The following is a 22,847-nucleotide window of genomic DNA, read 5'->3' as shown; positions in this document are numbered from 1 at the left end:
AGAATAGCTGCTGGGCGCTTGCCTACCGTGGGCAAACCTCCCCCCGCGTTCATCCCCAGCACCACAAGACAAAATTAAAGTTTCAACAACAAAACCTCTGGCTTGAACTTGGAAGAGGGTGGTAGAGCTATTACAAATCAGGCGCAGGGAAGCACGGGAAATTAGGGGTTTGGCAAGCAGGTTGGAAACTGTCCCTCTTCCGGACCTCTGCCAACAGCTTCAGTCTGGAGCTTTTTTTGCACAAAGCGCCCGGGTGGGGGTGGGGGATAAACTCCAGCGCCCAAGAAGCTCTCCCTATGTGCTGGGCACCAAGCAGTCCGGATGAAGCTGGGCTTAGGACTTTCTATTTCACGCACTCCAATATTTGGTACTCTTGCTCCGGATACAGGTAGAATCGGGGCTCCAGGACACCACAATGACTTTGTCTCGGTCTCCAATGTCTTCAGTGTCTAACGGAGCTACCGAGTCCGCGGGTGTGTGTGTGTGCGCGGGGGGTGAGGAAGTGATGGCTACAGAATCATGATGGATTGTTAGAAACCTTCCCCGGAGGCGACCGCTGCTAGGATTCTCTCTGCCGGCCTTGGCTGGAGAAGGCTGGGACAGCGTTACAGCTCCATCTCCTATTGGTGGCGGCTCCAAACCTCCTCCGCCCACTTCAGCCCACACCAGGAGCCCATGGGTTCCAGACGCTATCCAGGAGAGGTCTTCCTGAGCCATCTCTGCGCTCAGACATTGATCCCCAGCCCTCGGCAGCCGGTTACCCTGAAGACTACAAAGGGACCGGGAGAAATTGATGTGCTGGGCAAAGCTGGACTAAAGGGTTCCACTCATTTTTTTTTTTTTTTTTTCTCAGCTGGAGAAGAGGGTCCACGAAAGCCACCGAAAGAAGCGCCAAAGGGAGGCTGCAGTTTGGAAAAAGGACCAGGGTGGAAAAAGGACCACAAAGTGTCCCTCCAATTTCGCCACCTACCCACAGTCCATGCAACCACGCGCGCATCTCCTGCCCAGGAGCCCAAGTCCCTGAACAATGGAAGTCTCTAACCTCTCAGGCGCCACCCCTGGCATCGCCTTTCTCCCGGGGCCGGAGAGCTACAGTGACAGCCCAATTTCCGGCAGGGGCGTGGGGTCCACCCCAGGTGGGCTCATCTTGCCAGGCCCGCCCTTCTCTGTCTTCACCGTGCTCGTGGTGACTCTCTTGGTGTTGCTGATCGCTGCCACTTTCCTATGGAATCTGCTAGTTCTGGTGACCATCCTGCGCGTCCGCACCTTCCACCGCGTGCCACATAACTTGGTGGCCTCGACAGCCGTCTCGGACGTGCTTGTGGCGGCCCTGGTGATGCCACTGAGCCTGGTGAGCGAGTTGTCGGCTGGGCGACGTTGGCAGCTGGGCAGGAGTCTGTGCCACGTGTGGATCTCCTTCGACGTGTTGTGCTGCACGGCCAGCATCTGGAACGTGGCGGCCATCGCCCTGGACCGCTACTGGACCATCACGCGTCACCTACAGTACACGCTGCGCACCCGGCGCCGCGCTTCGGCGCTCATGATCGGGGTCACCTGGGCACTGTCCGCGCTCATCGCGCTCGCCCCGTTGCTCTTTGGCTGGGGCGAAGCCTATGATGCTCGGCTGCAGCGTTGCCAGGTGAGCCAGGAGCCCTCCTATGCCGTCTTCTCCACCTGCGGAGCCTTCTACCTGCCTCTGGCAGTGGTGCTCTTCGTCTACTGGAAGATATACAAAGCCGCCAAATTTCGCTTCGGCCGCAGACGGAGGGCTGTGGTGCCCTTGCCTGCCACCCTGCAAGTGAGAGGGGCTGGTTGTGGATTTGGGGGTGGGGGACCCTGGGAAGGATGAAATTTAGAGAAAGGGAAGAGTGGGACAGAGCTGGGATACTGGAGCATAAGAGGAAAAACTGTCGCGTGTGGAACGCGGGAGGAGATGGCCATCTGCTCTTTAGGAGAGCACATGGAGTGGCTTATCGCTGGTGCTTCTAGTGAACCACCTGCGGGATAGGCACCTGTGGAAATGGGTTCTTCGCGTGCGCATTAGGACTAGTGCTGGAGCCTCCAAACCTCAAAAGTTGTGTGTGTGTGTGTGTGTGTGTCTGTCTGTGTGTCTATCTATGTGTGTGTGTCTCTCTCTCTCTGTATCTGTCTGTCTGTCTCTCTGTGTCTGTCTGTCTATCTATATGTGTGTCTCTCTGTAACTGTCTGTCTCTCTGTGTGTGTGTCTGTCTGTCTGTCTCTGCGTCTATGTGTGTGTGTGTCTGTGTGTGTGTATGTGTGTCTGTCTATCTATATGTGTGTGTGTCTCTCTCTCTGTATCTGTCTCTCTGTGTGTGTCTGTATGTCTGTCTGTCTCTGCGTGTATGTGTGTGTGTCTCTGTGTGTGTGTGTGTCTGTCGGTCTCTGTGTGTGTCTGTCTCTGAGGTGTGTGTTTGTGTGCGTGTGTCTGTCTGTCTGTCTCTGAGGTGTGTGTGTGTGTGTGTGTGTGTATGTGTGTAGACAGAGTCTCATGAAGCCCAGACTAGACTCCAACTTTCTTTGTAGCCAAGGATAATCTTGGATTTCTAATCCTCCGGTCCCCATCACCAAAGTGGAGAATTACAAGCACGCACCACCCATCTCCGGGTATGCAATGGGGGTGGGATGGGGGTGGAACTCAGGGTTTCCTGAATGGGAGGCAACTCAATGTACCATCTCAGCTACATTCGCAGCCTGCCTTTCTTGATGGTATCAAGTCACATCTAATTAGCTGGGCTCAGGCAGGCAGCCTGGCTTATCTAAGTAAAGGCACTTTCTTCCAGGCCTGACAGTCTGGGTTCCATCCCCGTGATTTGTACTCTGACTTCCACGTGGACTGCACATGCACACGAATGAATAACTGTTACACACACACACACACACACACTCTCGCACACACGCACGCACACACGCACGCACGCACGCACGCACGCACGCACGCACGCACGCACGCACATATGTGTAGATTCACTTAGCACTCTTCATTCCGTAGATCCTGGAATTATTCTGCCCATGTCAGGTTTGGAGCTGCCAACTTGTTGATCCCTGCTAGACCGACTGTCCTGGACTGCGGTGGGATGTCATGTACCTTAATATATGTAAATAAATTCCTGCCGGGCGGTGGTGGCGCACGCCTTTAATCCCAGCACTCGGGAGGCAGAGGCAGGCGGATCGCTGTGAGTTCGAGGCCAGCCTGGGCTACCAAGTGAGCTCCAGGAAAGGCGCAAAACTACACAGAGAAACCCTGTCTCGAAAAACAAAAAAGAAAACCCAAAAAAAAAAAAAAAAAAAAAAAAGATTCCTATAGCTTCCACTCTTTTCGCCACTGACTCCAGACCCTTCACAGTCCAGTGACCATATCCTGAAACTCTAGGGGCCACTATCCTGACAGTGTGTGTGTGTGTGTGTTTAAAACAAAAAAATCCATTGTCCTCTCCTTTGTTTATCCCAACCCCAGTGATGTCCTCTGGAGATTTGGGAGAGAGAAACTGTGTTGCAGTCCCAGTTCCAGACATCCATTGCTTAATACCCTTGTGCCTCATTTTTCTCATCTTTAAACAAGTTAGTTATTACTTTTCATTTAGTTTAATTTTTTTGAAGGTAGGAGCTCAGGTATTGTAAGTTGACCTGGAACTTCCTGAATAGCTGAGGATGACCTTGAACTTCTGATCTTTCTCCTCTCACTTCCCAAGAGCTGGAATTAGAGGCAAGCACCACTATGCCTGGTTTATATAGTTCTGGGAATGAAGCCCACAGCTCTGTGCATGTTGGGCAAGCGTTCTACCTACAGAGCCACATCCCAGCCTTAGGTCCTACTGTATAAGGCCCCCGGTGAGGGTCTCACGAACTGAAGAATGAAAAAATGTCTGCATAGTCCTGGCTCATGGTGGGTGGCAGAACTGGCCGAGGAAATGAAGTATTAACAGCCCAGCAGTTTAGCTGAATCAGTGGAGCTGTGGGCTCAAAGAAGAGACTTTGTCTCAAAAACAGTATAATGGGCAACAGTTGAGGAAAACACCTCATGTCAGAGAACTCTGGACTCCACAAACACAGATATACCCGTGTGCACATACACACAAACACAATGTGTGGACCAAGAAAGGAGTCAAAAAATTAAAGAGAGCACGACATAGGAAAGGCTGCTGTAGTTTGCTTGACTTTTACAGACTTGGCCCAGATACCAGGCTACCAGACAAGGGCATGCGCTTTTAAAAGTAGATTCTTCTTCGTTTTAATTAAATGACGGAGGAATTTTTTTTTTTTTTAACACAAAACAGGAATGTCAAGTCTATAATTGGAAAATGTTGGAAGGGAGAGCTTTATTCAAAATTAATGATGCTCTTTGAAAGGTCCCTCGGAAATGCCTGGGGTGATTATAGCATCTCTGTTTGGCTGCAGGGGCAGGGCTGACTTTTAATAGCTGCATCAATCCAGTTATGCACCTAGGAAAATCACAGTGGAATGGACGCCTGAAAGGCTTGCCACGCTTGATTGGACTTTTCATTTCATAGAATAAACATTTATTTATTTATTTATTTGTTTATATATGTATTTATTATTGCTTTGCTTTGGTTTGGTTGTGTTGCTGGCGATCAAGATGGCACTGAGGACCCCGGGCACGCCAGGCAAGCACATTACCCACTTGGCACCATCCGAAGCCCTTGCTGTTGACTTCCGACACATTCCATCTAGGAAGGTGATAGGAAGAGGTGAAAGGGCAGCTGGCTGACCCATCAGAAGCAGCCTGTGATGGGGAGAAAGAACCCCAGGAGGCAGGGGTAGGTAGAATTGGGCTGAGTAACTCTTTAGTGGTAGGGCCTGTGGGAAATCCTCCTCCGCGCTGACATTGCACAGTATTATCTCTGTCATGGTTGGAATGTGAAGTGTCCCCCACAGGCTCAGGTGTTTGAGTACCTGGCTCCCAGCGGGGGATGCTTCTTGGGGAGGCTGTGAAATCTTTAAGAGGCAGAGCCTCCCTAGAAGAAATGGGTCACCTGGAAGGAGCCTTGGTATCCCAGTCCTACTGCCCTCTCATGCTCTGCATCCTGACTGAGAACGCAATGTGAGCAGATGCCTCCTGCTCTTGCTACCATGGCTTCCCCACCATGACAGACTGTGTCTGAGAACCGTAAGCAAAAATAAAACCTTTCTCCCTTAAGTTGCTTCTTGTGAGAAATCTGGTCAGAAAAATATTTAATACCACAAGATAGTTTATTCTTTCTTTCCTTCCTTCCTTCCTTCCTTCCTTCCTTCCTTCCTTCCTTCCTTCCTTCCTTCCTTCCTTCCTTCCTTCCTTCCTTCCTTTCTCCCTCCCTCCCTCTCTCTCTCTGTCTTTCTTTCTCATTCATTTTGAGACAGGTTCTCTCTATGTAGCCCTGGCTGTCCTGGAACTCTCTATGTAGACCAGGCTGACCTTGAACTCACAACGATCTGCCTGCCTCCAAAAGCTGATAGTTAATTTTAACTGTCAACTTTGAGATAACATGACAAGAGTCTTTTTTTTTTTTTTATTATGTATACAGTGTTCTGCCTGCATGTGTCCTTGCAGACCAGAAGAGGGCACCAGATCTCATTGCAGGTGGTTATGAGCCACCATGTGGTTACTGGGATTTGAACTCAGGACCTCTGGAAGAGCAGTCAGTGCTCTTAACCACTGAGCCATCTCTCCAGTCCCAACAAGAGAATCTTAATTGAGAAACAGTCTATATCAGCTTGGCTAGTGGGCATGTCTGCGGGCATTATCTTGATCAAGTTAATTGATGTGGGAAGACCCAGCCCACTTTCGCTGGCCCTGTTCCCTCTGCAGGGGGTCCTGAACTGTGTAAGAGAGGAAAGAGAGCAAGCAGGCCCGCATGCCCTTATCTCTCTGCTCAGGACTGTGGAGATGATGTGACTGGTGACTTCAGGCTCCCGTCATTGGTCATTGTCACTTCTGTACTGTGATGGACAGGAATCCGGAATCAGAAGACGAACACATGGCTTTCTCTCTGAGGTTTTGTTTTGTTTTTTTCTCTCTCAGTGTATTTTATCACAACAATGGAAATAAAGCCAGGATCCACAGTATCCTAGTACCTTCCTGACCAAACTAGCAATACCCCCGCCCCCAGTCCATATGAAATTAAAGCTGAAAACATAAATGTTACCTAACCTCAATTAACGTACTTGCTTACATCTCCCTTTCTAAGCGCTAATCCCAGTGCATCCTTAGCCCGTGCAGAGCAATCAAACTCAGCAGCAAAACAAGATCCACCTAAACGTAAGAATGAGGACAAGATCTGGGCGGTGGTGGCACACACCTTTAATCCCAGCACTTGGGAGGCAGAGGCAGGCGGATCTCTGTGAGTTCGAGGCCAGCCTGGGCTACCAAGTGAGTTCCAGGAAAGGCACAAAGCTACATAGAGAAACCCTGTCTGGAAAAACCAAAAAAAAAAAAAAAAAATGAGGACAAGTGTACCTTACCCAAGACTTTGGTTGACCTGTATATTTTTTGTGTGTGTGTATTTCACCGCACTGACAGGATGGCTTATTTGTGTCAAGCCAACTGTGCTCGGCTTTTATTTTTACAAGAGAATGTCCTTATTTGCACAGTTGCTTCTACACATGAGAGGCCGTTGAGAAAATTTCCTTTTTTTGAGTTGTCAGACATGATAATCACCCTCTGTTTATGGCGGGTGATGTTTGGGGATGTAGTTTTTCAAACTTGGCGTTTGTCTGTGGCAGACAGACGAAGCCCCGGTGTTCCAATCTTGGCCAGGCATCTTTGGTTAGAAATAGCTATTTCAGAGGTTAGGGAGATGGCTCAGTCGATAAACTTCTTTCGTTGGAAGCATAAGACCCGTGTTGGACCCCCCAGAATCGCGACACATAGCAGAGAGTGATTGTGCACACTTGTAATCCCAGAGGTAGGGAGGTGGGGATGGGTGGATCCCTGGGACCCACTGGCTGGCCAGTCTAGCCTACTTGGTTAACTTCAGGCCAGTGGGAAACCACACTCAAAAAACAAGATGTAGCTGGAAGGTCATTTCATGTACCATTTTCAGCCTGCCTGCATGTGGATGATGACCCCCCTGGAGGTCAGAAATGAAACTTCTTGCTGGTGGCGTCATGCTGATGTTTAAGAAGTTGTAGATTTGGCTACATACTGGATTTCTGGTTTTTGCAGGAGACCGTCTGGTCCTGTAAAGGTCACACAGGATTGATGGGAGGATGAGTCAGTGGCGGTTAGTTCAAGAAGTTAGTGCTCTCCACAGCGCCTTTCCATTTTCCTGTCTGCACGTTGAGTATGTGTGGATGCACTTGTGTATGAGAGCCAGAGAATAACCTCGGTTGTTTTCCCTTGGGGTCCACATTTTTTTCCAGCCAGGGTCTCTCATTGCCTTGGTGCTCACCAAGTAGCCTAGACTGGCTGGACAGCTAAACCCCAGGGATCCACCTGTCTGCACCACCATGCCCTGGGATTACAGATGTGCACCACCATGCCCTGGGATTGCAGGTGTGCACCACCATGCCCTGGGATTACAGATGTGCACCACCATGCCCTGCTTTGTCTTCCTGTTTTCCAGCGGACATCACATTTTGAACTGGAAAAGGGAAAATGAATTATTATGTGCAATTGACTCATACTCTCTCTCCCTTTCTCCCTCTCTCTTCCTCCCCCTCCCCCTTCCCCCACCCCGTTCTTTCAGTATTTACCACTGAACCTAAGGCCTCCTGTATGCTATCCAAACTTTACCACTGAGCTACAAACTGAGACCTTTATATTTTCTTAGCGGTTGCTCCCGGCAGCTCCCTTCCCTTCCAGTGTCCCTCTGTGTGGTGGGTGTCATGCTCAGGCTGGGAAGCTGTGAACACGGAGCTTCTGAGCACACGTGTTGACAGTGCACGGGTGGACTCAGCCCACTGCTTCCCCTGTGGAGTGGGTCTATTTGAAATGAATGATTTCATCAGTAGACTTGCCTTTTCTACTCCCTTCCCTCCTGATCTCTTTGGACTTAACTTACCCCATCCATTTCTTACACTTTCTATTCTTCAGTGGACAGACTCTAGTGACTGGAGGTCCTTTAGATGGGCAGAGAGATGGCAGGGAAGGTGCCCACTAGTAAGCACTTCCTGGGTGGGAGGGGAAGGGGACAGAGCAGTCGCTTTCTTCCTCTTGTGCTCTGTGGATGATACTCCCTCTCCAAAGAGATGGCTAGGAATTCCTGGAATGATTTCAGGATACAGCTGTTTATCCCTTAGACCTTCTGTGGTACGTGATGCTGGTCTGTGCTGCACAATGGGCCAGTCTGTCTCCCCTAGTTGCCTGATTTTTGTTTTAGTCTTACTTGTAATTTTGTCCTCTGCCCTCCGAGCTGGACACTGGAAAAGTTGGAACAGCTCATTATTGATGGGGCAGTTCTCAGCTCCCTCTTCAGAATACACCTGTAGCTACCCCAGGGGAGAGAGACTTCTGTGTGGGGACAGGGAGGGGTGTTTTTAGGCCCCGCCCAGGTCTCTTTGGATCCACCTGCCTCCTCCTCATCACTGGAATTGTAAGTACAAGCCATCACTTTGGGTCCTTCCTCCCTCCCTCCCTCATTCCCTCTCTTCCTTCCTTCCTTCCTTTCTTCCTTCCTCCCCCCTCCCTCCCTTCCTCTGCCCTCTTTCCTTTTCTTTTAAGACATGGATTTGGGGACTTGAACTCAGGTTCTCTCACTTGCAAGGCAAGAACTGTACAACGTGAGCTATCACCCTAACCCTCCAGAGACTGTTTTCCTGCCACAGGTATTTGCCTCTTCATGGTCTCTCCTCGGGTGACAGGTGGGGAGGATGCTGGGGTGTACACTGTCAAAGGAAAAGGCTTTTCTTTTGCCCAGATTTCCACGCATCTATGTTTAGACTGATTTAGTGATATTCCCAAACAAACAGAGGTAGGGCCCTTGGAAAGAGAGGGCAGGAGACAGAATCTAAATGTAGTCCTGAACAGAATTCTGACTGCAAAGCCAGGCCATCTGGAAACCCTCCCTAGGGCTTATTTTTGGCAGTGCTAAAGTGAAAGGGGATGGACAAGCAAGATGGGCTGAGAACAGAGTCCAGTGCCCTCGGTCCCCAGTGGTCCTGATGGTTGCTTCCAGGTGGATCTTGGAAAACAGCTGGAAACAGTTATTCTTTGACATCTTCTAAGAAGGAAGAGAGAGGCAGATGTGAGCCATTGTGTTGTAACACTAAGCCACTGGTTAAGTGGCTATTTTCTGGGTACTGCCAGGAAGCAGGTGCTGATGCTAGGTAGTTCCTGTACTAAGAAGATATAGGTCCTTCCTCTATTTGAGATTCAGACATCACTCACATAATCACCCAAATTAGTATAAAAGCAGAAAATGAGGTCTTAGTACAGGGAGTCATGAGTGAGTTCAGAGGATGATTGGAGCATTCTTTGGAGGCTAGTAACCTAAGAAGTGAACAGAGCTCTCTCTCTCTTTGTGTGTGTGTGTGTGTGTGTGTGTGTGTGTGTATGGTATATGTATATATGTGTGTGTGTGAGAGAGAGAGAATGTGCAGAAATGGCAGCTAATTATTATTTTGTCTGTATATGGGTGTGTACATGCTAGTTTTCAAGTGTGGGTGCATAGGCATGTGTGTGCTTGTGAATGTGGAAGCCAAAGGTTGATGCTGGGTGTCTTGATTGATTGCTGTCTACCTTATGCCAGGGTAAGTGAGGCAGGGTCTCTCATTTGAACCCAGAGCTTGCTGCTTTAGTCAGTCTAGCTAGCCAGCTTGCTCAAGGGATACTGTCTCCATTTCCCTTGCTGGGATTACAGGTGAGCTGTCATGCCTGACCAGCATTGACGTGGGTGCTAGGAATCTGAACTCTAGTCCTTACAGTCGTGTGGCAAATGCTTCACCCATTGAGTCGTCTCCCCAGTCTAGTAACTAATTTATGATACAGAGGTATTTGGAGTTCTTTTTTTAATCTAGGCAAAGCAGAATTATTACATCACTTCTAAGGAATCCATTTACTATAGCAATTATACAATGCGTTGCAATGTTAATGTGGACAGACTGTCTCTCTAGAGCAGACTCTGTAAGGGCCAGGGCTGTGTCTGCTCCATTGGTGGCTCCAATTCCAGTCCTAGTCTCCACCATGAATATGGAAGAGGTGGACGCATGTGGCAGGGGCTGTTCTGGGCATGGAATGTGTATCCAATGATGATCTTCCTTGAAGCCTCGATGGAGCAGCAGAGACTCATCAGCCTGCTTACCAGATGGGCAATCAGGCTTGGAGAGGCAGACAGGCTTGCTCAGTTTCAACCATGGGTCTGACCCAAAAGCTTCTGTTCTTGTCATCTGGCCTTGTGGGGACCTTTATTCTCTCTTCCGGAGACTCTTTAGACCTTACCTTATCCTGTATTTTCAATATATTTTTTTCAAGGATTTTTGATGGGTTTCTTGACTAAAAACAGAGAGGTGTCTGGCAAGCCTAGAATAGCCTTGTGTTGCCTTAGTCATGTAGTACTAAGGCTAGGGATGGGCCTCAGTCGGTAGAGGGCTTGCCAAGTATTCATGAAGTCCCGGGTGTGGTCCCCAGCACCTCATAAACTGGGCATGATGGTGCATACCTGTAATGCCAGAAGGAGGTGGAAGCAGGAGGATCAGAAGTTCAAGGTCATCTTCAGATAAATAATGAGTTTGAGGCCAGGCCAGCAAAATGAGGTCTTCATCTCAAAAAAAAAAAAAAAAAAAAAAAAAAAAAAAAAATCCATGGCAGGTTTTATTTGTTTAAATTGATAAACCTTTTTAAGAGTAGCTTTGTTTTTCATCAAAAGGGGTGAGAGCCTCCACACATGGTTTATTTAATTATATCCCCCCCCCGTTTCCTCTCTCCTACTTTCCCATGTCCCTCCTTTCCCAAATTCACGGGGCCTTCTTTTTCTTTAAAACTGTTGTTACATTTACAACAGGAAGCAGAGACAGGTGGAACTCTGTGAGTTCGAGGCCAGCCTGGTCTACACAGCGAGTACCAGGATAGCTGTTACACAGAGAAACCCTGTCTCAGAAAACAAAACAACAACAAAAGCACCCCAAACATTTACATATAAACTGTGTTGACTGTATGTAAGTTTCTAGGGCTGATCACTTGGTATTGGATAACCAATCAAAGGCTCATTCCTGGCTAAGACTACTTTCTCAGCATTGTTAATTGCTTGCAGCTCTTCATCGAGGAATGGGGCCCCGTGGGATTACATCAGTCCATATTGGCATATCAACAGTTGTTGGAATTGTTCAGGTCTTGATTAGGCAGTCATGTTGACATTTTACGGGTAGAGCCGGAAGGCACAGTCTCACAGCAGATTTCCTGGTCCTCTGGCTCTTACAATCTTTCCACCCTTTTTCTGTCCATGTTCTCCAAGCCTTAGTGAGGTGCAGGAGTTGTGTTGTGTTGTAGATCTATCAACTAGTATCCTGTGGTCAGTTATTTGCATTTTGACTAGTTGTGGCTTTTCAGTAACGGCCTCCTGCTGCAGCAAAAGAGGCCTCTTAGATGAGGGGTGAGATGGTCCCGTTATCTGGGGGTCCTCACCGTTGGTGCTCCATTATTTTACTTCTTGAATCTGGGTCTCAAGTATCCCAGGCAGACCTCAGACTCACTGCGTAGCTGAGGATAACTGGTCCTTCAGCCTCCATCTCCTGAGTGCAGGGGTCACAGGTGTGTGCTGCATGCCTGGGCTATGTGCTGCTGAGTGCTGGGGTCACAGGTGTGTGCTGCATGCCTGGGTTCTGTGCCGCTGAGTGCCGGGGTCACAGGTGTGTGCTGCATGCCTGGGTTCTGTGCTGCTGAGTGCTGGGGTCACAGGTGTGTGCTGCATGCCTGGGCTATGTGCTGCTGAGTGCCGGGGTCACAGGTGTGTGCTGCATGCCTGGGTTCTGTGCCGCTGAGTGCCGGGGTCACAGGTGTGTGCTGCATGCCTGGGTTCTGTGCCGCTGAGTGCCGGGGTCACAGGTGTGTGCTGCATGCCTGGGCTATGTGCTGCTGGGAGGGGACAAAGGACTAGTGCACACTAGGCAGGCACTCCACCAGCTGCGCTGTGCTAGCCATACTCTCACGCCATTTTGACAGCGGTTTAGTGACATCTCATCGATGTTTTGATGTCTACTTACCTGATGACATGAAGTGGAGCATATTTTCATGTTTTTATGACGTATATCTTCTAAAACCTTTAAAATACATCTATCTGTCTGCTGTCTGTCTGTCTGTCTATCTATCTATCTATCTATCTATCTTTGGTATGCATATGTGTAGGCTGGAGCAGAACTTTCTATAGTCTGCTCTCACTTACTGCCTGTGGGCCTTGGGCATCAAATTCAGATCCTCAGTGTGCCATGTTGCCAGCCCAAGAGATGTAGAACTATGAAGTTTTTAGTGATGCGTCAAAGTTTTTTTTTTGCTTATTTTAAATAGGTTGCTTTACATTCCCTTTTTGCATGTATGTGTATGTGTGTACGTGTGTGTGTGTGTGTGTGTGTGTGTGTGTGTATGTTTGCATGTGTGGGTCACAAATGTGTGTCTAGACACATGTGTAGAGGCCTGAGGTTGACATTGGGTATTTTTCTTGATCCTTCTTCACCTTCTATATGGAGACAGAGTCTCTCAGTGAATGCAGAGCTTGCTTTTTGGCTTTTTTTTTTTTTGGTTTTTTGAGACAGGGTTTCTCTGTGTAGCTTTGTGCCTTTTCCTGGAACTCACTTGGTAGCCCAGGCTGGCCTCGAACTCACAGAGATCCACCTGGCTCTGCCTCCCAAGTGCTGGGATTAAAGGCGTACGCCACCACCGCCCGGCGCACTCATTTTTTTATTATTATTATGTTAAAGTGTGTGTGTGTGTGTGTGTGTGTGTGTGTGTGTTGAGTATACACATGTGTACACAGTGCCCAAAGAAGCCAGAAGAGGGTAACAGGTCCTCTGGAACTGGAGTTACAGTGAACCCCCTGATGTTGGTGATGGAAATCAAACCCAGGTCCTCTGGAAGAGGAGTAAGTGCTCTTAACCACTGAGACATCTCTCCAGCCCTCAGCCGATCTTACTAGCCAGCTTGCCCAGGGGTTCTGTCCATTTCTGACCTGAGCTGGGATTACAGGCAGGTCTCCATGCTGGCTGGCATGTGTGTGGGTTCTGGGGAATGTGCCCTTGGGTCTGTACATGTAGGGCAAGCACTTGACACCTTGAACCCTCTCCTCGGCCCAGTTCATGTTCTTGACTTTTAAGAATCTTTATATTTTAGGTAAGGATACTTAACTTGCTGACTTTTTGTTGTTGTTGTTTGTTTTCTTGGAATTATTTCCCCTCAGACTGTGGATTGATTTTTCATCCTCTTGACAATGTTTTCCAGAGAGCAAAGAATTTTAACTTATTGATATGTAGCATGTTGATTCTTTCCTTAATGATTGTACTTGTGGTATTGTGCCTCAAAAGACATCATGAATCCAAACTTATCTGGATTTTCTCCTACAGTATTTCCTAGGGATTCATATTCACACTGTGATATGATTTGTAGTATGTTTTGTGCATGTGTAAGGTCTAAGTGGATGTTTAGCTGTTGCAGCCTTGATTGTTGAAAACACTTTTTATCCATTTTATTACTTTTGCTTCCTTGCCAAAGATCGGCTGACTATATGCCCTAACTTCATTTCTATTCCTCTGATAAAATACCCTGATAAAAACAACTTAGGGGATAAAGGGCTTATTTTAGACTTAATTCTGGGATCCAGTCCATGATAGTGGGGAGATCAAGACAACAGAAACTTAAAGCTGGTCACATCACATCCACACCCAAGAGCAGAGAGAAATGAATGAATGCATGCTTACTGCTGTTTAGCTCACTTTCTCTACTCTTACATGGTCCAGGACTCAAACGTAGGGAATGGTACTGCCTAAAGTAGGCTGGGTCTTCCCATGTCATTTAATGTAATAAAGACAGTCACTCACAGAAATGCCCAAAGGCCAATCTCTCATTGCAATTCTCTCCCCAAGTAATTGTGGATTGCATCAAGTTGACAATTTAACCACCACACACTACATATATGTAGGTTTATTTGTTGTAGTATATTATTTTAAGATGTGTTACATTAGTTTATGCCCTGGAACATTTGTTTTAATGATGCAAAGATGTTTGCATTCCCTTATGTTGCATTTGTTTAACTCTGTGAAGCTGTGTTACTTTGTCCAAAACACTTGATGGTCTAATAAAGAACTGAATGGCCAATAGCAAGGCAGGAGAAAGGATAGGCGGGACTGGCAGGAAGAGAGAATAAATAGAAAGGAGAAATATGGGGAGAAAAGGAAGAAAGAGCAAGAGAACAAGGAGGAGAATGCTAGGGGCCAGCTACCTAGCCAGCCACAGAGTAAGAGTGAAAGTAAGGTATACAGAAGTAAGAAAAGGTAAAAGCCCACAAGAAAAAGGTAGACAGGATAATTTAGGTTAAGAAACAAGCCATTATAAGCTGGCAAGAAACAAGCCAAGCTAAGGCAGGACATTTATAATTAAGAATAAGCCTCTTTACATGAATTACTTGAGAGCTGGGTGGTGGTTCCCCCAAAAGAGCAGAAACAACCAACTACACTATGGTGTTCCAACATGGAGCTACAATAAAAAAACAACCAACAACATTTACTATTGAGCTCTTCATGTTCCATTGATCCACTGTATTTATATGTTCTTTTGCCAACACAACATACTCTTGATTACTAAAACTGTAGAGTACTTGTTTGTTGTTACAGTTTTTGTTTTTTGTTTTGGATTTTTTGAGACAGGGTTTCTCTGTAACGCCCTGTGTAGGTGGAATTCTCCTGTGCCATAGCTGCTCTCCAATAACCAACATGGAGACTTAAGATTACTTATAAATGCCCAGCCAATAGCTCAGGCTTGTTACTAACTAGCTCTTAAAACTTAACCTGTTTATATTAATCTATGTGCTGCCCTGAGGCTCGTGGCTTTTACTTCCATCCCATTTTGTATATCAGACTCATTCTCCATCTGGCTGGCAACTCCTCTGACTCTACCCTTCCTCATCCCATCACTCTCAGTTTGGCTTTCCCACCTAACTTTATACTGTTTAGCTATTGGTTTTTCAGCTTGTTTATTAAACCAATCACAGTGACATATATTCATACAGTGTACAGGAGGATTATTCCACAGCAGCCCTGGCTGTCCTAGAATTCACTCTGTAGACCTGGCTACCTTTGAACTCAGAGACTGCCTGCTTCTGCCTCCCAAATGCTGGGATTAAAGGCATGTGTTACCACTGCCTGACTGTAGTATGTTTTCTTTTTTGGTTTTTCGAGACAGACTTTCTCTGTGTAGCTTTAGAGCCTGTCTTGGAACTCACTCTGTAGACCAGGCTGGCCTCAAACTCACAGAGATCCACCTGCCTCTGCCTCCTGAGTATTAGGATTAAAGGCATGCTCCACCACTGCTCAACCCTGTAGTATGTTTTTAGAAAGATTATTTTTATTTATATGTATGATGTGTCTCTGTGTGACTATGTGTATGTGTGTGCAGGTGTGTGCAGATATGCACAGAGGCCAGAGAGGGCATCAGATCCCCTGTAAATGGAGTTACAGGTAACTGTGAGCTGTGACATGGGTACTGGTATCTGAACTCTAGTCGTCTAGAAGGGCATCAAGCTCTCTTAAGCACCGAGCCACAGATCCAGCTCCCTTAGTTTGTCCTAAAGTTGAGTAATGCTAATCCTTCAAGTTTGTGGTTCTCCTTCAGTACTGCTTATGTAAATTTCTACCTTAGGAAGCAAAATGGGAAGAATAAACCCTCAAGAGTCAGAATAGAAATTAAAAAAAAAGAGGTAAAAATGAATGATGAGAAGTGGAAATCAGTGGAGAAAATCAATGAATCCAAAAGCTGGTTCTTTAAAGTGATCAATTAAAAAGTAAAACTCAAGACAGGCTAAGGAAAAATGTCAGTAATGAGTATCAGAAATGAAAAAGGGGACATCACTACAGGTCCCGTGCTTGTTGAAAGGATCATCCAGGGCTGGGGGATGGCTAGATGGGCAAAGTGTTTGCTGTTATGTGCTGGTTACTTTTTGTGTCAACTGGGCACAAACCTAGAGTCACCTGAGAAGATGGAACCTCATATAAAGAAATGCCTTAGTCTTGTTGGTCTGAGCTCACTCCTGTGAGAGACTGTCTCAATGGGTGATTGACATTGGAGGTTGGAGGTTCCAGACCACTGTGAGCAACACTGTCCCTAGGCAAGTGGGCCTGGGCTGTATCAGTAAGCTTCATTCTTCCATGGTTCTATTTCACTTCCTGTTGTGTTCCCACCCTGACTTTCCTAAGGACTGACACTTAGCCTGGAGGTGTAAGCTGAACACATCCTTTCTTCCTCAAGTTGCTTTTGGGAAGAATGTTTTACTCAAAAGCAAACTGGGACAGCGTGCAAGCACGAGGATCTGAGTTCAGTCTCCAGATCCCCATTAGACTCGTTGAGGGCCAGTGCCCTGGACACATGCTTGCTTATCTCATCCTCAGGTGGGACCTGAAGGTTAAAGGGTGTTTAACTTTAATGTTTACCTTCTCCAAGGTAGATTAGAATCTGGTTAACTAATTTCTTTTGATGCTAAGCCTTGTTCAGAACAATAAAATGATCTGATGGGTTTCAAAACAGATCTCCCTGTCACCTGCAGTAAGCACAAAACGATCCCCACACACTATTTGCTTAAAGGACAGGGCAGGATTTCTGAAGTTACAAACTTTTTGAAGTGTATACTTTCACTGCCCACTTCCTTTCCTGAGTGAGTTCTCCTGTGGCGTTTGTGTTAGTGTGTGTGCTGATGTATGTGAGGAGGCCAAAGGTTGATGTTAGGTATCTTCCTTAGTTACTTTCCACCATGTTTCTTAAAATGCATGTGTTTGTGTATGTGTCTCTGTATACCTATGCCTGTGTGAAGAAGCAAGATGAGGACATCAGGTGTCCTCCTCTATCACCCTCTGCCTATTGCTTTGAGGCAGGGTCTCTCCCTGAACATAGGGCTCATATTTTCTCAGCTAGGCTGGAAGTCAGAAAGCTCGACAATCCTTCTGCCTTCCTCCTCCCCACTTCCAGATCTGAGGCTGTAGGCATACAAAGGATATTGGGATCCAAACTACAGTCCTCATGATTGTACGACTAGGGGTCTGAACTGCTGAGCCATCTCCCTAGCCCCCTTCACCTTGTTATTTTGAAACAGGGTCTCTCACTGACTCTGGTACTCACCAGTTTGGCAGGACTGGATGGTCAGTGAGCCCCAGCCAACCTCCTGTCTCCACTTCCCCAGCACTCCCTATTATAAGCATATGCCACCATGTCTGGCATTTTTAAGCTGGGTTCTGGGGATTGAACTCAGGTCCTCATCTTGTACAGCAAACACATTCTTGTCTGTTTAGAACTCAGATATGTCAGTGCTGAACTTCCGGCACCCTGTCAGTCATATTTACAATTTTTTGCCCCTCTGCGCTTGTTTGTGGGTACCCTATTCCTCTCAGCTGTGAGTCTCTGTAGTCACCGGTTTCTGCCTTGGAAATGGCATCTGAGCCTTGTGACCTCACTTCTGTGACAGAGCTGAGAATAGCTAACATTTTTTCCTGTTCAGCTTTTCCCCTTGTTCTGTTACTCTAATTCCATATTTCCTTTGTTCTAAGGCAAAGGAGGCACCTCAGGAGGCCGAGATGGTATTCACGGCACGGTGCAGGGCCACAGTGACCTTCCAGACAAGCGGAGACTCATGGCGGGAGCAGAAGGAGAAGCGAGCGGCCGTGATGGTGGGGATCTTGATCGGCGTCTTTGCGCTGTGTTGGATCCCGTTCTTCCTGACGGAGCTCATCAGCCCGTTCTGTGCCTGTAGCCTGCCACCCATCTGGAAAAGCATATTCCTGTGGCTCGGGTATTCCAATTCCTTCTTCAACCCCTTGATTTACACAGCTTTTAATAAGAACTACAACAACGCCTTCAAGAGCCTCTTCACTAAGCAGAGATAAGAAGGGCTGGGAGACGGAAGGGAAGAGCAAGGGGATTTGCAATTCCCGTTTCATCAGAGCCCTGGGGACGTTCTCTCCACCTCACGCCAATGACATTTTGGAAGTCCTACCATTGGGCCTGGAAGAGTTCTCATGAAGGGTGGCAACTGTCTGGCAGACACACTCATGCCTTCTACAGAAGGACATGACAGACATTACTAGTGGACTGTGGTACATGCCTGCACATGTGGGACACAAACCCCGCCAAACCCTTACAGGATGTAGTTTAGGTATTACTGATAAATCATTAGACTTGGCACGTGACAAAGCTGATTTGCTTTTGTTTTATTTAATACTCTGTTCCTTGGGGGGGGGGGAATGGTCTCTCAGGGTTTTCCTGAGACTGTCTCCCTGACATAGCTTCTCCTTTACCCTTTCTTTATCCACCAAAGGAGTTTACCTTTATTAGCTTCCTACACATCCTCAACAAGGCAATGATTCTTAGTTTGGGAACACGCACCTCACCTGAAGCCTTGTTAAAAAGTGTTCCATGCAGGTGTCTTCAAGACGGCTCAGTGGATAAAGGCACCTGCCACCAAGCCTGGTGACCTGCTTTTGAGCCCCAGACCCGTCCAATCTCCACATACGTGCCGGCAGCCCGCTCCCCCATGTGTACACAAAATAAATGATACATACAATTTAAAGATAGAAACGTGTTCAGTAATTCACACAAACCAACCCAGACTCTCATAGAGGCCTGGTGGTCTAGTGTTATGGTGTCTCAGTGGTTTTTCTGTTTTGTTTTTGTTGTTGTTATTTTGGGATAGGGCCTCCTTTGTAGCCCTGACTGGGCTGGGACTCACTCTGTAGCCCAGGCTGGCCTCTAACTCACAGAGATCCACCTGCCTCTGCCTCCTGAGTGCTGGGATTAAAGGTGTGCATATTATCATGTCCAGCTTTTTTGTTTGTTTGTTTGTTTGCTTTTATAATTAGTCCATATGAGATACTCCTGGGTGCTTACATTACTCTTCAAAGTTTTGTTTTTTTAAGAGTTATTTTTATTTTTACTGAGTGTATGTGTGTGTATATGCTGGTATCTGCAGGGACCAGAAGAAGGTGTCAGATCCCCTGGAGCTGGAATTATGGGCAGTTCTAAGCTGCCCCGTGTGGATGCTGGGAACTGAACTCTGGTCCTCTGCAACAAGTACTTTTAACTGCTGAGCCATCTCTCCAGCTCCTTACTTTACTCTTTAGACCAGTTAAATGGGCATTTCTGGGGATGATCCATGAAGCTCCTCACGTGGCCTGGTTTTTTTCTATCCACAGGAAGGACAACTGTGAGAAGTTTGCTGATGTGTGTATGCCTGCAGGCATACACACGTGTGTGTGTGCATGAGTGAGGATGTGTGTGACTGCGTGTCTATGTGCTTGTGTGTGCCTATGCATACACGAGTGCGCATGTGCATGTGTGTATGTTTGTGGTTTGTGTGTGTATGCCTGTATGTCTGTGCATCTGTGTGCCTGTGCATGCATATGTGTGTGTGTGTGTGTGTGTGTGTGTGTGTGTGTGTGTGTGTGTGTGTGTAAGCAATAAAAATACTTCTTAGCCGGGCGGTGGTGGCGCACACCTTTAATCCCAGCACTCAGGAGGCAGAGGCAGGCGGATCTCTGTGAGTTCGAGGCCAGCCTGGTCTCCAAAGCAAGTTCCAGGAAAGGCACAAAGCTACACAGAGAAACCCTGTCTCAAAAAAAAAAAAAAAATACCTCTGAGGTGCTTCTTTCTTGGCACACTATCAATTTATTTATGGTGCCTACTCCAAGATTGGGAGTGTGATGCTCACTGTGGACTCACAGTCCACACGCACAAAGCCTCTGTATCATACAGATCCTTTTGGCTGAAAGACACTGAGCGTTGTCGTCAGCTGTGCAGCTACAAAGACCTGGGTGGCCCATCGAACAAACCGTTATCACCTTGCTCAGATGCCTATGGTCTGTGTGGGTCTTTCCAGCTCTTGGTGTCTTCTTAGCCCCCTTGGTGTGGGCAGGGTGTGTTCTCAAGAGAGGGCAAGAGGGTGAACACGCTGAAGCCCCCAAACTCACATTAAGTCCGCTGATATCCCAGGGACAGGAGCCCAAAGTGGGGACAGAGAAGTGTATATCAGGAGTAAGAAAAACCCAGCTGGGGACATGGCTCAGGAGGCAAAACGCTTACTGTGAAATCCTGAGGATATGAGTCTGTGTCTTTTTTTTTTTTTTTTTTTGGTTTTTCGAGACAGGGTTTCTCTGTGTAGCTTTGCACCTGTCCTGGAACTCACTCTGTAGTCCAGGCTGACCTCGAACTCACAGATTTCTGCCTGCCTCTGTCTCCTGAGTGCTGGGATTAAAGGCGTGTGCCACCACCGCCCAGCCTGAGGACATGAGTCTGAATTGCCAGAACCCAAATGAAGCTGAACACAGAAGTGTGTGTCTGTGATCCTAGTGTTCCTATGGTGACTGGGAGCAGACACAGGGGGGTCCCTGGAAGTTTTCAGGTCAGCTAGCCTGAGGTATGAGACAGTGAGCAGAGCCTTTGCCCCAAACAAGACCGAAGGTGAGGATTAGCACCCAAGGTTCCCTCTGACCTCCACATACTCTGTGGCAAGTGCTCACCTACTCTTCCACACACATCACACATGCAAAGATGAAGGAAACAAGTTAGCAAACATGGAAGAAAGTCCAAGAATAACATAGAAAGGGTGGGGACTGGGAATGTAGCTCAGTTGGTAGAGTGCTTTTCTATCATGCACAAGGTCCTGGGTTTGATACCCACCACCACATAAAACAAGTATAGTGCAACATGCCTAGTGATCACACTTAGATGGAGGCAGGCAGATCAGGAGTTCAAGTCATCCTCAACTACACAGGAAGTTTGTGGTGATTTGAAAGAAAATGGCCCCCTAAGGGAGTGGCACTATTAGGAGGTGTGGCCTTGTTGGAGGAAGTGTGGTACTGTGGAGGTGGGCTTTGAGGTCTCTTCCATGCTCAAGCCACACCCAGTGAGACAGTTCACTTCCTGTTGCTTGCTGATCAAGATGTAGCACTCTCAGCTCCAGCACCATGTCTGCCTGCATGCTGCCATGTCCCACCATGATGATAATGGACTAAACCTCTGAAACTGTAAACCATCCCTTTAAACTTTTTCTGTTATAAGAGTTGCTGTGACCATGGTGTCTCTTCACAGCAATAGAAACCCTACCTGAGACAAAGTTCAAGCCTGGGCTACATAAGACCTTGTCTCAAATACACACACACACACACACACACACACACACACACGCCTGGGGGAAGCCTTCAGAAACTTTTGTCTCCATCACATCCACCGTGTTATTGTAGTCATCTTTGGAGCCCTGCACCTGCCCCCACCTTCCTGCAGTCATCTGTCCCCAGAGGGAGCCCATTCGAGTTGCCTCCCTCTCAAAACCCTCCGATGGCTCTCCACACAGGTCCTCAACCTCACCAGGGCATGCGCTTGTTCAGTCTTTTTACTCGTTATTCCCTCTGCTTGGAATTGTCACCAGGTCCCCACGCGACTGTCCCTGGTCGGTGGCTGAGGCCTCCCCTAGCTCTTCAGTGTAACAATGCAGCCACCACCAAAGCCATCCTCCCGGTCCTTCCTCGTTTTAACCAGCATGTTGAAGCAGCGCATGCGGTCACGTGCTCGCGTGCCTTGTCCCCACTCCAGTCCCTGTGGGAAGACAGGCTCTTGTCTGACCATTAGTGCACCAGTGCTTGACACCTTTGAATATGAACAATGAAGATCCTCACTGAGCAGGACATCGAGGCAAATGGTCCCCCGTTTGGTTCAGAAGCTTGCCACGCCTCTAGGAATTCCAGTTTTCCGTTTTTTGTTTTTTTTTTTTTTTTCTTTAAAAAACTTGGCCAAGCTCAGTATCAAGGTGTCTTTGCTTGTTCTCAGGATGGTTGATGCCACTCAAACTCTGTCTTTTCTCCTACTATTTGAAAGAACAGGAAGGGTAGGTACCAGGAGCTCTTGGTGCCTCTCCTGCTGATGTGGCCAGGGGTCCTGTCTTTGCCGGTGGTGTGCTAGCAGGGTTTCTCAAAGCATCACAATTGGCTTGGACATCTGTTCAAAAATCAACCGAGCAAGTAGAGCATTTCCCTGCTTTAGAACAGTAGTAGTGGGCTAGAGATGGTCAGGGGTTAAGAGGGATTGCCGCTCTTGGAGAGGACCTGAGTTCCGTTTCTAGCATGCATGTCAGGAGGCTGACAAATGCCTGTAACTCCAGCTCCCAGGATATCTGATGTCCTTTTCTGGCCTTCACCGGCACCTGCATTAACATGTGTTGTGTGCCCCTCCCCCACTTAAATAATACTTAAGAGGAGTCATGGTTCCTTCCCCAGGGACTTCATGGTTAATGTTGATTGTCGCTTGATGAGATTCAGAATTGCCATGGAAATAAAACTCGAGGAATTTTATGTGAGGGAGTTTCTAGATTAGGTTAACAGAGGCGGGAAAACCCACCCTGAGTATGGATGGCATCGTGGACTGGGATCTCAGACTGAATGAAAAAGAGAACACGAGCTGAGCACCAGCATTCTCTTTCTGCTTCCTGACGGTGGGGACAATGTGACCAGACACTTTCAAGGCTCCAATTGCTGTGCTTTTCCACCACGATGGACTGTATCCCTTGAACTGTGAGCCCAAAAAGCTGTTTTTTTTTTTTTTGTTTTGTTTTGTTTTTTGTTTTTTGTTTTTTTTTTGGTTTTTCGAGACAGGGTTTCTCTGTGTAGCTTTGGAGCCTTTCCTAGAACTCTTTTTGTAGACCAGGCTGGCCTGGAACTCA

General features: G+C 47.4%; 1 protein-coding gene across 2 annotated transcripts; it reads left to right on the top strand.

The window, feature by feature from the left end:
• The first annotated feature begins 491 nt into the window (after positions 1–491).
• On the top strand, positions 492–18,937 carry LOC102903612 (5-hydroxytryptamine receptor 5B). Of its 2 annotated transcripts, none has more exons than XM_006980954.4 (2): positions 492–1,798; positions 17,689–18,937. In XM_006980954.4, the coding sequence occupies exons 1-2, from the start codon at positions 1,028–1,030 to the stop codon at positions 18,022–18,024; spliced, it is 1,107 nt and encodes a 368-aa protein (XP_006981016.1). In that variant the 5' UTR covers positions 492–1,027; the 3' UTR covers positions 18,025–18,937. The 2 variants fall into 2 exon arrangements, with proteins under 2 accessions (XP_006981016.1, XP_015854865.1); XM_015999379.3 differs by having other exon boundaries at positions 588–1,639; positions 17,689–18,325.
• The last annotated feature ends 3,910 nt before the right edge of the window (positions 18,938–22,847 follow it).

The sequence above is a fragment of the Peromyscus maniculatus genome, chromosome 11 (genome assembly GCF_049852395.1).
Source record: "Peromyscus maniculatus bairdii isolate BWxNUB_F1_BW_parent chromosome 11, HU_Pman_BW_mat_3.1, whole genome shotgun sequence".
Taxonomy (NCBI): Eukaryota; Metazoa; Chordata; class Mammalia; order Rodentia; family Cricetidae; genus Peromyscus; species Peromyscus maniculatus.
Note: the sequence above shows the minus strand (reverse complement) of the source record. Positions and strands in the feature narration are given on the sequence as shown.